Below are 17858 nucleotides of genomic sequence, written 5' to 3' on the forward strand. Positions count from 1 at the left end.
GGAAAGGCACACACCTGTCTATATAAGGTCCCACAGTTAACAATGCATGTCAGAGTACAAACCAAGCCATGAATTGTCTGGAGACCTCCAAGACAGTATTGTATGGAGGCACAGATCTGGGGAAGGGTACAGAAACATATTTGCAGCATTGAAGGGCCAATGAGCACATTGGGCACATTGGGCCAAACTGAGTGATCGGGGGAGAAGGGCCTTAGTCAGGGAGGTGACCAAAAATCAGGCCTGTATGGTTCAGTGGCCAGACGGAAGCCACTCCTCAGTAAAAGGCACAAGACAGCCCGCCTGGAGTTTGACAAAAGGCACCTGAAGGACTCTCAGACCAAAGATTGCACAAAGATTGAACTCTTCGGCCTGAATGGCAAGCATCATGTCTGGAGGAAACCAGGCACCACTCATCACCTGGCCATTACCCTCCCTACAGTGAAGCATGATGCTGGCTGCATCATGCTGTGGGGATGTTTTTCAGCGGCAGGAACTGGGAGACTAGTCAGGATTGAGGGAAAGATGAATGCAGCAATGTACAGAGATATCCTTGATGAAAACCTGCTCCAGAGCGCTCTGGACCTCAGACTGGGGCAAAGGTTCATCTTCCAACAGGACAACGACCCTAAGCACAGAGCCAAGATAACAAAGGAGTGGCTACAGGACAACTTTGTGAATGGCCTTGATTGGCCCAGCCAGAGCCCAGACTTGAACCTGATTGAGCATCTCTGGAGAGATCTAAAAATGGCTGTGCACCGACGTTCCCCATCCAACCTGATGGAGCTTGGGAGGTGTAATTCAAAAAGACTTGAGGCTGTAATTGGTGCCAAAGGTGCTTCAACAAAGTACTGAGCAAAGGCTGTGAATACTTATGTAAATGTGCTTTTTTTGTTTTTTAATTTTTAATAAATTTGCAAAGATTTCAAACAAACTTCTTTCATGTTGTCATTATGGGGTATTGTTTGTAGAATTTTGAGGAAAATAATGAATTTAATCCATTTTGGAATAAGGCTGTAACATAACAAAATGTGGAAAACGTGAAGCGCTGTGAATACAGTGAATCCGGATTCACTGTGTGTGTGTGTAATATATATATATTTATATATATATATATATATATATATATACACACACACACACATACATACAGTATCTCACAAAAGTGAGTACACCCCTCACATTTTTGTAAATATTTGATTATATCTTTTAATGTGACAACACTAAAGAAATGACACTTTGCTACAATGTAAAGTAGTGAGTGTACAGCTTGTGTAACAGTGTAAATTTGCTGTCCCCTCAAAATAACTCAACACACAGCCATTAATGTCTAAACCGCTGGCAACAAAAGTGAGTACACCCCTAAGTGAAAATGTCCAAATTGGGCCCAAAGTGTCAATATTTTGTGTGGCCACCATTATTTTCCAGCACTGCCTTAACCCACTTGGGCATGGAGTTCACCAGAGCTTCACAGGTTGCCACTGGAGTCCTCTTCCACTCCTCCATGACGACATCACGGAGCTGGTGGATGTTCGAGACCTTGTGCTCCTCCACCTTCCGTTTGAGGATGCCCCACAGATGCGCAATAGGGTTTAGGTCTGGAGACATGCTTGGCCAGTCCATCACCTTCACCCTCAGCTTCTTTAGCAAGGCAGTGGTCATCTTGGAGGTGTGTTTGGGGTCGTTATCATGCTGGAATACTGCATACTGATCATGTTCTGCTTCAGTATGTCACTGTACATGTTGGCATTCATGGTTCCCTCAATGAACTGTAGCTCCCCAGTGCTGGCAGCACTCATGCAGCCCCAGACCATGACACTTCCACCACCATGCTTGACTGTAGGCAAGACACACTTGTCTTTGTACTCCTCACCTGGTTGCCGCCACACACGCTTGACACCATCTGAACCAAATAAATTTATCTTGGTCTCATCAGACCACAGGACATGGTTCCAGTAATCCAGTAATGTCCTTAGTCTGCTTGTCTTTTGCAGCTTTCTTGTGCATCATCTTTAGAAGAGGCTTCCTTCTGGGACGACAGCCATGCAGCCCAATATGATGCAGTGTGCGGCGTATGGTCTGAGCACTGACAGTCTGCCCCCCCACCCCTTCAACCTATGTAGCAATGCCGGCAGCGCTCATACGTCTATTTCCCAAAGACAACCTCTGGATATGACGCTGAGCACGTGCACTCAACTTCTTTGGTCGACCATGGCGAGGCCTGTTCTGAGTGGAACCTGTCCTGTTAAAACGCTGTATGGTCTTGGCCACCGTGCTGCAGCTAAGTGTCAGGGTCTTGGCAACCTACTTATAGCCTAGGCCATCTTTAAGTATAGCAACAATTCTTTTTTTCAGATCCTCAGAGAGTTCTTTGCCATGAGGTGCCATGTTGAACTTCCAGTGACCAGTATGAGGGACTGTGAGAGCGATGACACCAAATTTAACACAACTGCTCCCCATTCACACCTGAGACCTTGTAATACTAACAAGTCACTTGACACCAGGGAGGGAAAATGGCTAATTGGGCTCAATTTGGACATTTTCACTTAGGGGTGTACTCACTTTTGTTGGCAGTGGTTTAGATATTAATGGCTGTGTGTTGAGTTATTTTGAGGGAACAGCAAATTTACACTGTTACACAAGCTGTACACTCACTACTTTACATTGTAGCAAAGTGTCATTTCTTCAGTGTTGTCACATGAAAAGATATAATCAAATATTTACAAAAATGTGAGGGGTGTACTCACTTTTGTGAGATACTGTGTGTGTATATATATATATATATATATATATATATATATATATATATATATATATATATATATATATATATATAGTTTAGCTGAAATGATGTGTAAAATTTAAGCTAGTGTCATGAAAATAAAAACATTCTGAAATGCAAGTGCAAATAAATGTTGCAGTATTTAAAAAAAACAACAAAAAAACAACAAAAATTATGAGAAACAAAGCCTTTAAGATGGAAGCAAAATGTTTTAGAAAGTGAAAATACAATGCAGTATACAAGAAAAATAGTAAAATATGGCATATACACTTAAAGATACAATGTTACAAAGTAAAAAAAGAAAAACGTGACTGTAAAGACTCTACATGAAATTTTACAAAAGTGGAATGCATACAAGTAAAGAATATAGGAAAATAATCAAAGACAGGTGGTGTGATGCTACCCATAAATTCATTATTTGCCGATAACAGCATGTCCTAAAATTTTTTTCTTCATTAAAGAATGACACTTACTACTTTTATCCATTTTCAGTAGAGATGAACCGATACTAAATGAACCAATAGAAACAAAAGCATTTCTACTTCATCATTGAACATCAAACTGGTAATATATAAGCCTAATATAAACTTTTTTTTATGATATTAACTCATATTAACATTAACTGCATATGAAACATACTGCTCTACAAATATATTTTCTTGTGCAATATATACTACTTTTTTGTCAATCATCTTTCAATAGTGTACTGGCCCTTTAATTCAGCGCGAACAGCATGTGAGTAGCACGGGGGAAAAATAAGACTCGACACCGCTACACTGCTGCTCACTTCCGATGTAAAATTTTAGCAGTGCAGAGCTTACAGAGATTACAAACTGCAGTTTTGTCGTCATTCCACACAAGCGACATCATCTTTACAAACAGCACGAAATCGATGTGTTTTCCCACCCTCTTTTGATTGACAGGATGTAATCGGCCCTGATCATCAGATGTTTTTAAACTATCGGCTGATAGCCCATAGTGGGGAAAAATAGCCTTTATCGGCCGATACATCGGTGCATCTCTAATTTTTTGTTATATTTTATGGGAAACAAGTTACTTCCTGTTATTACTAACATTATAACAGCTGTAAACAGTAGTTTCCTCGTCCATCTCCATTTTATTTCTCTCTGATGTAGTTAGTAAGACCAAAAAAAATTAAATTCATCATGTTACAAAGAAAACAGCAAATTTCCAGTGCCGGAAAGCTTAAAGTTACAGCTTGTCCTCTGACTGTTACTAAGCAATGACACTAGAGACCCCTATCAATGATCACACACATTTATTAAAACAGTTTATGTAGCTCGTTGGCCATACAAGTCCCTTGAAAGTTGGTACTATAGAAACAAAAACATATTACAATAAGTACATTAACATAAACTTGTGATTTGGCTTGCAGTCAGTACTAATATCAGAGCCGTTGTTACAGAAAATGAATCAAATAATAATGTAGTTAATACATAATCAAATAACAATTCATTAATATATGATTATGTGCATAAATAAAAATTTTAGAGAGACCTCATTCATTTAACTTTTATTATTACAATTGTTCTATTTCATTATTATTAGTTATTACTGTTAATGTCTTATTGTGCCTTTTTTTATATATATAAATTAAACTTTGTCATAGGTATGTACAGTATATAGTATTTGCTACTATCTGTGACTTCAGGCATCCACTTGGAATCTATTCCCTGTGGATACAGGGGTCCTACTGTATATACATATTTGGACAAGCAGACATTTGATCCTCTTTGAAACCGTGCCTATTAATAAAGTTGATACACTCAATCAAATGGCACATAAAATTGACATTTTATAGTAATTTTCACAATTTAAAGGAACAAAAAAACAGATCAGTCACATGGAAAAAGTAAGTACACCCATACATTATCACACCTTCAAATCAATAAAATTTAAAGATTGGGTACCAGTGATTAGAACCTGCTTACGGAGTGCAGGTGGAACCCTGTTTTATTTATACCACTCTCATATCTAGTGTCTGGTGTTCCCTTTGCTAGAGAGATGTGTGGTGTCACCATGCCAAGATCTAAAGAGTTCTGTAAGGCCTTCAGAAAAAAAGGTTGTGGATACCTATGAGTCTGGCAGGGGATTTAAAAAGATCTTCTTGAAATACATCATTCAACAGTAAGGAAAATAATCTACAAATAGCACAGATTTCAAACAACTGCCAATTTGTCCAGTACTGGACGTCCCAGCAAATTCAGACCGTCTGATGCAAAAAGAAGTCACCAAGAACCCCAAAATTTCATCACATGATCTGCTAGTATGTCTTGCAGCTGTTGGTGTCAAAGTTCATGCGTCTACAATCAGAAAGATATTGCACAAATTTGACCTGCATGTGAGGCGTGCCAGTAAAAAGCTTTTGCAGGACTACAGTTTGCAAAGACCAGGCCTTTTAGAATAATGTGCTCTGGACAGTAACAGCAGACATGTTTGGCACAGACCAAAGACAGCTTTTCATGTGAAGTACCTCATACCAACTGTGAAACACGGTGGTGGAAATGTTATGGTTTGGGGTTGCTTCGCTGCCTCAGGGACTGGACAACTTGGATTCATTGATTCAAATATGAATTCTGCATCATATCAAAGAGTGCTTGGAGATAAAGTGAGGCCATCTGGCCTAGTCTAAGCCTGGATTTGAATCCAAATGAAATGAAATGAGAGGATTTGAAATGGTCAGTACATGCAAGAAAAGCCTCAAAGCTCTTGCAACTGAAAGAATATTGCATGTAAGAGTGGTCAAAAATTCCAGCAAGCCTGGTGGACAATTATGCAAAAAGCCTATAAGAAGTTATTTCTACTAAAGTGGGAAATACCCCCTTTTAAAAATTAACATTAACTGCATATGAAATATACTACTCTGCAAATATATATTTTCTGTGCAATATATACTTTTTTGTCAACTCATCTTCACTTAAATCTTCATTTACTGGCCCTTTAATTCAGTGCTAGGACGAGCGGGCAACACAGGGGGTGGGGGGGTGGGGGGTATTTAGACTCAATGCCGAAACTCCCGCTTCACTGCTGCTCACTTCTGGTGTAAAATTTTAGCAGTGCAAAGATTACAGAATTTACAAACAGCAGTTTTGTCATCATTCCACACAAGAGGCATCATCTTTACACACAGCACGAATTCCATGTGTTTTCCCGCCCTCTTTTGATTGACAGGATATAATCGGCCCTGATCATCGGATGTTTTTAAACTATTGGCCCACTGCGTGAAAAATTGCCTTTAGCAACTTTTAGCAACTACTCCAATCTATATCAGAGATGCACCGATGTATCGGCCGAAAACCTGTATCGGCCGATACATCGGTGCATCTCTAATATATATATATACATATATATATATATATATATATATATATATAGCGAGTGAGCGAGAGAGAGACAGATGGTAATTCTGTTGGATGCAAAATCATATAGTAAATATATTTGACTACTGACTTTTCTCTCAAATGGTCAATCAAATAAAAGTACCAAAAGACTTGAAAAACTGATCAGGAGTGCTACAGTTTTAGGTAAGAAAGTTCTAGGTTCTAGGACAGTTCAATGTGCTTTACATTGTGAAGTAAAAAGCAGAGAAAGACAGGAACAAAATGTTGAACCACACAGAGTTTAAAGTCTGTGGAATATTTGTAAAGCTTTATACCACCTAATAAATGTGTAAAATGGGACTCGGCGTTGGCAAACCAGGCAGAATCCTTAGTGATTGCACTTATGTTCACCCGACATAATACACTCGCAATGTGCATGTGCAGGTTGAAGAGACGTGTTAATGATTCTGAGCTCCATCAACTTCACTTTCACCTCCCTCAGAGCTGACAGTGGAACCTTAGTGAGTGTGTGTGTGTGTGTGTGTGTGTGTGTGTGTCTCACCTGGCAGTGTGATTCTCTTGAGGAAGAAATCAAGCCCTATTGTCTGTTTGTACTGCTTCCCAAAAGCTTCCTGCGCAAAACGAGTGGCGACTGATGTCTGAGAGAGAGAGAGAGAGAGAGAGAGAGAGAGAGAGAGAGAGAGAAAGAGGTAGGAAGGGAACAAAAAGAATGGATGGAAAGTGTGAGAGAGTGAGATGGATAAATCCAGAAGATTCAGAAAGAGAAGAAATGAAAAGCAAGTCAATATTAAGTCACACCTGTGTAGCCACGCCCCTTTACATAACTATACAGATAATTTGGTTTGCATTACCATTATTGCATTTTGTTATAACAAATTCTACTAAGAACATTCAAATGGTTAAAGATATAAGAACACTATAACGAAAATGAGGCTTAGCTAGCCACCCACAAGCCAGAACAATCAGAAATGTCATCAAACGTTTTGTCAAATTACTATGTAAAGTCTCTACATTATATTTACACTCAGCATCTGCCACTAAACTTCCATTTGGAGTAATCAATTTTCATGAAGGTCACTTGGGTGCCTGACTGAAATCGATAGGAAAAATTGCTAAGCTTTCAAAAAACATGGTAAACTGTATGTTAACGAAAGCTAGTTTGCATTAGCTGAAAATAAAATGTTGAGAATCACTGAAGTAAACAAGTTGCTATCTAGCTAAAAAAAATTAAAGAAAATCCATAAAACGGACACTCTGTCTCTTTATGCCAGCCACCATTTTAAACATTGAACTCACCTCACACTCATGTTGTACATAAAAATAAAAACAGAATTCATGTCTACATTTTATTTCATTTTAGCCCGTTTCAGAGGCAGTCTTTGTAGCTTCACTTTAGTTGTCATTTCTTATTTAACTTATTACAAAATATTATTTTGTAATATACCAGTTTACAAAAATGTTGTTTTTGTATTATTCTGTGTTCGGCTCTGTGAAACCTAAAAAGACATCATGAGCAAACAAATCCTCCTTTAAACCTAGCTCACGCCAACAAAAACACACACTTTAAAACACACTCTTCAAAACACACACGGCTGTCCATGTTGCTGTTGGAACACTCGGTCACTCTGGTCACTTTGGTTCTTCTGCCAGTGAGCTAAATAAAAAAAAATTGACGCAGGCCTTCCCACGCTGAGTGTGTGTCAATGTGTGTATGTCTGTGTGTGTGTGTAGTGTGGTTAATATCCGAGTATGACATCACTTTTGATTGACAGCTTCTTAATGCAGAACATCAGAGCCTATTAGGAGTACAGCTGTGAGTGAGTGTGCACGCCCGACACACACCACATAACTCAACGAACCACTCACTCAAAAACACAGACAGTGTAGAGTGTAGGCTCTGTGTGTGTGTGTGTGTGTGTGTGTGTGTGTGTGTGTGTGTGGGAAAAAGAGCACTGTGCATGTGCCAGCATCCATTCTGACTGATGACAGAGTGACTCCAACGTCACGTCTCTCATCAGTCCAACTACACCAACCACACACACACACACACACACACACACACACACACACACACACACACACACACACACACACACACACACACACACTTAATTCATATCTAATACTGGCAAATATTCCCATACACCACATTTATTAATGGACACACACACACACACACACACACACACACACACACACACACACACACACACACACACAGACACACACACACTCACTCATTCACTCATTCACTCACTCACATTTTCTTCTACTGCCATGTTTATTTCTCACTGCTGTTATTTTTTTGAGTAGGCATCTGCCGTCCTGAGCACACATTTACTTTCAAGCAAACTCACACACACACACACACACACACACACACACAAACACACACACATACTCTCTTAATCGTATGGTCAGTATGCTGTCAGTCATCAGACCTGTGTCATGTGCTCACTCCTGAACTGCTCAATTTTATTTTATTTTCCAGGTGACCAGTTGAATCATATTAACAGAGAAGGAGGGAGGGAGGGAGGGAGGGAGGGAGAGGGAGAGAGAGAGAGAGAGAGAGAGAGAGAGAGAGAGAGAGCGAGAGCGAGAGAGAGAGAGAGAGAGAGAGAGAGAGAGAGAGCGCTGGATTAGCGAAGGCAGAAAATGCAGATAGTCATGTCATGTCACTGAGATACCGGAAAGTGCAGTCTTCTGTCCCAAAGTCTTTCCTGTGGCCAAAACCTTACTGACTGCTAAGGGATTGGTGAAGAATATCAGTGGGAGTGGAAGGGATTGGTCAGACTTTCTGCGGGAGTGGGTGGGATTGGTCAAGAGTGTGTGTGGGCATGGGTGGGGTTAGTCAACAATTTTGTGTGAGCAGACGGGATTGATCAAGAGTGTGTGTGGGAGTGTGTGGGATTGGTCAAACTTTCTACACAAGGAGGCAAGATTGGTCAAACTTACTTTGGGAGTGGTCAAGATTAGTCAAACCTTCGGCAGGAGCAGATGAGATTGTTCAAGAGTGTCTACAGGAGCAGGTGGGATTGGTCAAACTTTCTGAGGGAGCTGACAGGATTGGTCATTTATTCTGCAGGAGCCAGTGGGATCATGAGTGAACTGTGTCTGTGGGCGTGGGTGGTATTGGTCAAACTGTGTGCAGGAAAGGGCGGGATTGATCAAACTTTGTGAAGCAGTGGGTGGGATTGGTCAAACTGTGTGCAGGAGTGGATGGTATTAATGAAACTGTGTGCAGGAGTGGGTGGGATTGCTCAAACTTTCTGCAGAAGTGTAAAAGATTGGTAAAATTTCTGCATGAGCAGACACAATTGGTCAAGAGTGCATTTGGGAGTAGGTGGGATTGGTCAAACTTTATTCGGGAGCAGACAGGATTGGTCAATCTTTCTGAGGGAGTAAACAGGATTGGTCAAACCTTGAGATTGAACAGATGCGATTGGTCAAGAGGGTCTGTTGGAGTGCGTGGGATTAGTTAAACTTTGTCTGGGCATGGGAGGGATTGGGTGGAACTTTCCACAGGTGTGGGCAAGATTGGTCAAGATTGTCTGTGGGAGTGGGTGGGATTGGTTAAATCTTCTGCGGGACCGGGCAGGAATTGTCAAGAGATTCTGCAGGACTGCACAAGATTGGTCAAGATTGTCTGTGGTAGAAGGCAGGATTGGTCAGGAGTGTTTGCTGGAGCAGGTAGTAGGGGAGCAGACAGTGCTGGGATTAAATAAACAGTCCTATGCACACCTCTAAATGGAGGTCTCTCTCTGAGCAAAACGTGAGTGGGGGGCATCATCAGAAAGTGATAGCATAGCTTGAATTATCTGCATATTTTGGCACAAAGCAATTCATTACAAGTTTAACTAAAAAGTTACAAAGTGTAATTATTTTTTGATGGGTACCAGTATAAAAAAAAACACTACTACACAATTTATAATGCCATCCATGGGTGATTGCAAATGTTTGTTTGTGTGTGTGTGTGTGCACGTGCATGCATGTGTGTATGTGTGTGTGTGTGTAGAGCCTAATTATACTAAAACAGCCTACACAAGGGAACCAACCACATGCAACTCCTACTCCCTGCCCTGAAACACCACAAATGAAGAACCAAGCCCAAAAGACACTATAAATCGGTATACACTAAACCACTACACTATCCTCTGTGTGTGTGCTTGGTTAAGTTCCATTACTCTGATGCTGGGAAAGTAGTGTTGACTCATACTGAGAAGCCTACACATGGTTATTGATAACCACACACACACACACTCACACACACACTCACACACACACTCACACACACACTCACACACACACACTCACACACACACTCACACACACACTCACACACACACACTCACACACACACTCACACACACACTCACACACACACTCACACACACACTCACACACACACTCACACACACACACACACACTCACACACACACTCACACACACACTCACACACACACTCACACACACACTCACACACACACTCACACACTCACACACACTGTAGCCCAGAGGTTTGGCATGGTGGTTTGTTCACACACAACAGAGTTACACTGCAGTAACACAATCCTCAGCTGAACCACAACACTCAACAAAAGTGGGTTATTTGTAAGGACCATTGTGTGCCGAAATGAGCTGTACCTCAATGTAATGTAGCAGAAATACTCAATTACTGCCCTTAAGTGTTTTTGGGGAATATTTCCTCTTTGTTCCGATATAAAATGCTCTGCTAAGTGTCCTTACTTTTACTTCAGTATCTATCTATCTATCCATCTGTCTGTCTGCCCATCTATCCATCTGTTTTGCGTGCTCCCTGCATGCTTTCTCTCTTCTCTCTGTTCATCCATCTATCTTTACCCATACATCCTACAGCCAATTCTAGAATTATTGGCACCCTTTAAGAGAACATGCAAAAGTTTTCCATTTAAAAATTTGGAGAAACTACACTATTTGTGAAACGTTTGGACAAAGCTGCTGATAGAAAGGCTTTCTTCATTGTCGCAATCTCTACACTCTTAGAATAACAATGAAGACATTAACACTACGAATTAACATACATTGAAACATGCAGTGACCAAAAATCGAACTAATCTATCTGACAGTTTTCCTGATAAAATTTTGCACACTCTTCGAAACTTCTAGGAAACTTTTCTTAAAGGTTCCCAAATAGGACAGTTGCTGCTTCTGAATGAAAACTACTTATTAATAAATACATTTTGATTCAGAAATAAATGTATATACAGGGAATTAAAAATATACATTCATTCTAGTGTGTCCAAACTGTTGACTGGTAGTGTCTTTACCTAGCCATTAAAAATCATTCTAATATGAACCTCTTTGTTAAATAATAGTATTTTTCAGGGTGGCACGGTGGTGCTGCAGGTAGTGTTGATGTCTCAGAGCTTCAGTGTCTGGGGTTCTATCCTGAGCTCTGGTTACCAACTGTGTGGTGTTTCAGATGTTCTCCCTGTGTCACATGGTTTTACTTCCACCTGCCATAGCGACAGGTGAACCAGATACTCTAAATTCCCCCTAGGGGTGAACAAGTGTGTATGTGTGTGTGTGTGTCTGAAGAAGTTAAAGCAGTTTTGCTGTCAATCTCAAGAATCTGCAGGGTGTCCCAAAATCCCAAGGGTGTCTCCATAAATAGGGGACTATGTACTCCAGCAACACATCGGTTGTGCCTTGTTTGGTGGATGTTCGTGGACGTCCACTCCTCGGTCGGTCCGCAATACTTCCAGTCTTTTTGAATTTGTTAATAAGTTTGGCAACAGTGATGTGCGTGATGTGTTTGCTATGTTGTCTGTTAAAGTCCATAGCAATCTTGCAACAGCTACCCGATCCAGCCATGAGAATGATTTCAATACGTTCTTCTTTTGTCAAAGACATTCTTAAAGACTACCTGAATTTAAAAAATATAATATAAACTAAGTATGAAAAATTTTGGAAAACATTTTGCTAAAAAGTGTTAATTTACCCTATGTATGGAGACTTTTGGGATACTGTATATTGTTGCCTTTGACCATTTCCTGTTTCTCCTTGAATAAAAGAACAACCCACAAAACGGAGTGCACTGACATTGGCATTTTCAACAAAGAAAGAACTATATACAAGGAATTATACCTGATAAATATTGTTAAATATGATGTTGCATCACCGATGCTTTTTGTGAGAATTGACGGTTCTTGTGGGGATTAATGGCATCAAGAATTCTGATCAAAACCTGTCTGCCTGTGCCAGGAGTTTAAGAATTGGCCATGTATGGATTTTTCAACAATATGATGCATAGGCTGTGCGAAGAGAAGTTGTCCAAGATCCTTCTGCAAGTGTTCGCCAACTTTGGTAATCATTACATCTGGCTTCACTAAAAAAAAACAAAAAAAAACTGTACAGTTGCCAATAACGTTGAAGCCATTATTTTACGGGAAGAAAAATGCAAAAAGAAACTTATGACTGAAAAATTGCTTAAAATATAACTCCAGAACATGTCTACCTTAGACTAGAATAATTCTAATGTTGGTTCAACACGGCACTTTTATCTGCCTAGTGTTTTAGCCAGTGACTATTATTTGTCCATTCCTGTCAGGGATTTGGTTCATTTTGATTCACTTTTCCGGTCTCACACATACACACGCACAGAGGGCTAAAGCCGTAGGGAGCATTAACAGGTTTATAAAGACAGATAGATTGAAACATAGCTTATCTTTGTTAAAAATAGCCTTCAGTCCTGTAATCCACTCATCACTTATCATGTCTGCTACTGATACACTTGGAAAGAGTCTGGGCAAGATCATATGTGTGTGTGTGTGTGTGTGTGTGTGTGTGTGTGTGTGTGTGTGTGTGTGTGTGCGTACACTTAGGAATTTGTAATAAAAAATGGGGTAAGAATAAGTATAGTCTGTTACGTTAAGACTTATAAGAAATATGACGATAATATGCCTACTGGTAATACCGAGCTGAACATTATGGAAGACGGGAAAAAAAAAGATACGGCATTAAATAAACATTTAACTTATATACAATTCAGACAGGATAAGATTTCAGGACATTTCTGTTAAGTAAGGACAGCCGTAGTAATTATTAACAAGCATGGGATTGTTATACGAGTCTGTAAAACATCAGATGGGAATGTCTTCATGATGTACCAGTGGTTCGAGACAAGGTTGCAACTTGTACTACAGCAGGTAAAAGACAACAAAAATGGCCGCATTAACTTGAAAGTTAAACTGTTCAACTTGCAGTAGTGTTCTCAACTACCAGTTCCTTCCCCAGTTAGGGAGAGACATCAAATCAACATGGCCACTTAGATCAGTTACTACACAGAGTACTTGATTAAATCTATTACTTTTTATCAGTCTGTACAGGATTTCACTGAGTTTTTTGTGATAGTTGCAGCCAAAGATGCTTGATTTTGCTTCTGGATTTTTTTTTGTGTTTTTTTTTTTTTTTTGCAGAAAACTACTCGAATTGGTGATATTGCAATTGCAGAAAATTGTTTTGCGTCGTCTTTGACAGTGATGTTTGTTGGTAAATGAGAACTTTTAGCTGTCCTCATGTTCGATGCACGTGAATAGAAGAGAGCTTTGACTGAACACATGTTATAATGATGTCACATGACACGTCTTCGCGCAAATCTGTGGAAAATCTGCGGTAATTTTGAAAAATTGCAAACTACTGCAAATATTGCAGCATTTGCTTGATTTTGTTCATTCCTATCATCACAACATTGCGAAATCCTGGATGGACTGGTACTTGGTTAAATCTGTAACATTGATCAACATTTATTGACTATACTAATCGCTGTTTTGAGAAAGTAATCATCAACATTAGAGTTATCACTAACCTTACCCTGCTAGCTTGTTCCTAATGCTACTCCTATTTCTACCTGTGCCTGCACATTCCTTAAAAAATTACTGACATGACAGGTTTAAATTCAAATCTCTGACGTACTCCAGTAATAATTACATTACTTCACCTCCCCATGTAAAACTAATGCAACTAATGAGTATTTTTTTTAATGCGTTAATTGGATAAAATACAGCTTGCCTACATTTTTTAAGGACTGGACGGAGATTATGAACATTTCAATCCACATCAGTGCAATCTTATCAGCATGTCACAAACAAACACAGATTAATCTGGACGTAGTGCAACCGGACGGACTTGTTAGTACTTTTATTTGCACAGACAGGAAGCATACAATCTCCAGGTGACTAGTATTCAGAGTTGAGTAAATTACTTAAAAAAGGAAATCAACTACAGATTAATAATTACTACTTAAAACTGTAATCTGATTGCATTACTATTTACATGCAGTAATCAGATTACTAATTACTTTACTTTCAAGTTATTTTCAAAACCTATCTAACTTACAAGAATACACTACAAAGTGAAACTCATAGTTCTTTCAGTAATTTTATCATGCATCAGTCTATGACGTGATCAGAAAAAGTTGGATTTATCATAAAACTTGCCTCGGGTGTTGTCACTGTTTGTAGGACTACCAGACCGATAAAATATCAAACTTTTCTAACTAGGCTAGTTTGGTGTCGCTAGTCAAGAGGAGGCACAACTAAGCTATCACTGTATAGGTTTAGCTGCTACAGTGCCATGCAAAGTACATTATCTTTCCTTATGCTCTGCTCATGTCATGTTCACATAAACTGGAACTCATATAGACATTTACACACCTTGTTTTCCTGCTCAGCATCAGAGGATGTTACTGTTTCAGTTTCAACCCCTTCACGGGTTAAAAAAATATATTTAATCGGCGTATATCCATTTTTCCTCACACTGACTGTGAGCTAGCGTTTGGTAAAATTGAGAGCTGTCAGCCAATAAGACACGAGTGTTTCCACCTATTTTCCTATAAACCCTGTCCGATTGGTCTCGTCATTCACTGAAGATATAAAATTACAGGCCGTCTTCTTTTACTGACATTCAGTTATGTAGTGACAAACCACTCCATGAGAATTATTCAGGGCTACAGAAAAAATCTTCAGGGCAAACGTGATTTATTTTAAAATGCATTTTTAGTTAATATTGTTTTCTTAACAATAACTTTTGTTATAACGCAAGTAACATAATATTATTGATATTAGTAACTGTAATCGGATTACTTACATTTTAAATGTAATGCGTTATATTACTGCGTTATCAGAGAAAGTCATTAGATTACAGTAATGTAATCTAAATAATAACTCTGCTAGTATTTATGGTGTATAACTCCTCTAAGTCTGTCCTGTATCTCTGCTTTCCACTCTTCATGTTAAGAGTTTACACTCTACCATTTTTCTTTTTTCCCCTCCTAGCTGTGTCACTGGATGTTGCATCATTTATCCAATCACATTGCTGAGTGTCTCACTACACAAACTCATGCATGTTTTCCGCTGTAAAAACTGACCATATGAAAATATATCGAGGGCTTATATCATTCTGGAGTGAGACTGGAAGGCTTATGGAGTGTAACTGGAGATCGGAAGGCTTAGATTGACAGATTTACCCTTTCATTTCAACAAATCATTAGGGCCCACACTCATTTACCATCACACACCACAGCATCATCTGCGCCCACGTTTGTTTACCCTCCCACACCACAGGATCATCTTTGCCCGGACTCGTTTATCCCCCTCATTTGTGACCACACTAGGCTCCCGTCCAGCTTCCATTTGGAGATTCACTCCCCATTTTGAAAATTTGTCCGCATAAGAAAATTGGATATAAAACCTTGCTAAATACCCTACTAAGCATGCCAGGCCTAACCCAGAGCCAAATGCTGTGAATGATCAATTTAATATGTAGACAACAAACTAGCTAGACTAGCTGTTTCCCATTCTCAATTTTCTACATCCTCACATATAGCATATAAAGACAGCTACTAAAACCTGTAAACTGACTACCTTGTAGTCCGCTGCTGTCAATTTAACAGCTTTCATCTTGGCTTATATGTTTGCCATTCAGACCAAAGCCTTCTTTTTTTCTATAAAACTCTATTCTATTATAATGTGGGTGTCTTCAGAAAATCTCTTTCTTTTTCATATAACACAATTCATTTTACAACCAAATTCCAAAAAAGTTGGGATGCTGTGTAAAATGTAAATAAAAACAGAATGCAATGATTTGCACATTTCATAAACCCATATGTTATTCACAATAGAACATAGAAAACATATCAAATGTTTAAACTGAGGAAATGTACCATTTTAAGTCAAAACATAAGGTCATTTTGAATTTGATGGCCGTAACACGTCTCAAAAAAGTTGAGACCAGGGCAACAAAAGGCTGGAAAAGTAAGTGTTACTAAAAAGAAACAGCTGGAGGAACATTTTGCAACTAACTAGGTTAATTAGCAACAGTACAGTAACATAACTGGGTATAAAAGTCCAGATTTCATCACATCTTTATAATAATAATCAATTCTTTTCCATCCATTCAGGCTCTTAGTAGAGACTGCATGTAGCTACACATTTTTGTAGCATTTGTATATAAACAATGTTTATCAAAGTAGTGTTTGCGTGGCCAGACTTGGACTAAAATAACAGTAAACGTCTACAGTCACCGGTGACACATACACGTGTAATGCTGTAAAAGGTAGACCTCTTGTTCATTAACCTGTAGCCACTGCATTATCATTTATAATTAAATGGGGTCATATTTTTATAGGTTCATTGAACAGGTGGTTTAGGCCAATAATCTGGTACTGATGTTACACAGCTTACAGTTTACACAATTTTACACCTTATTTAAATTGTGCTCAGCAGAACCTTCCCTTTACCATATAGTGTTGTGCGTGGAGGTTGTATTTGAAATGTTTAAATGTATTGTTTTTATAGTGTTTATTGTACTGTTTTGCACTTAATATGCACTTTTGCAGGTCTGTTCGTCTGAATGTTTACACGTTGTGGCTTGTTTGCTCATTATATGTTCTTCCACTGAGGTGCCATGTTACATGTCTTTGCACATCTCTTGATTAGGCAAATAAAGTGATTATGATTCGGATCTGTTTATGGCCCATATTTTGCTAAAATACACGTTTTAACAGCTAAATAACGGGACATGCTGCAGCCAGGAGATTAGATCAACCTTTTCTAGCATTTAGTACGCTAACCTAGGCAAAGGATTTTACATCTTCATCTCCACGTTTTATAACATATAACTGCACACTAATATAGTAAAGCACGCAGATTAGATGAGGCTGCATTAGCATTTAGCATGCCACCCAAAGCTGCTGTAAATCCCTCCTCACCTTTCCCGAAGCTCCGTCTCCGATTAACACCATCTTCAGCTGCCGCTCCTGACTCTCTTCCTCCGAATCCGACATATTTATCGGGGTGTGTGTATTATATAAATACACGAAGCGCACAAATAAATACGATAAAACAATGAAATCAATAAAGCGCTTGGGAAATTAAGGTTGTAATCATATAACAATTTGTACTAAGCAACGGACCGCCATGTTTACTCAAACAGCCGGAGACTGGCACCAACCATTGGGAGTAGAACACTGTAATATTAGGACAACTAATAACTGCATTTTCACTCTGTAAGTGCCTTTTATTAAATATATATGTTCATTATATATATTATTTGTCAGAACCTCTTCGTAGATATGTTTCCAAACACACCTTCGATGAGTTTTGGGCTCATTCATTTCTGTTCCTACCCACGGGAGAGAAATGGATTCGTCCGCCATGACGCTTCCTCGTTGCCAAGG

General features: G+C 39.2%; 1 protein-coding gene across 2 annotated transcripts in view; it reads right to left on the bottom strand.

Annotated features, from left to right (window-relative positions):
- rab28 (RAB28, member RAS oncogene family) overlaps positions 1 to 17637 on the bottom strand; it is a 42357-nt gene extending 24720 nt beyond the window's left edge. The window contains exons 1-2 of one of the 2 annotated variants that reach the window (XM_017483300.3): positions 17391 to 17637; positions 6683 to 6779 (exon numbers count right to left, since the gene is read on the bottom strand). In XM_017483300.3, the coding sequence (XP_017338789.1) occupies positions 6683 to 6779; positions 17391 to 17465 (172 nt within the window). In that variant the 5' untranslated portion in view covers positions 17466 to 17637. 2 annotated transcript variants of the gene reach the window in all.
- Positions 17638 to 17858: the final 221 nt, after the last annotated feature.

Source organism: Ictalurus punctatus, chromosome 2 (assembly GCF_001660625.3).
Source record: "Ictalurus punctatus breed USDA103 chromosome 2, Coco_2.0, whole genome shotgun sequence".
NCBI lineage: Eukaryota > Metazoa > Chordata > Actinopteri > Siluriformes > Ictaluridae > Ictalurus > Ictalurus punctatus.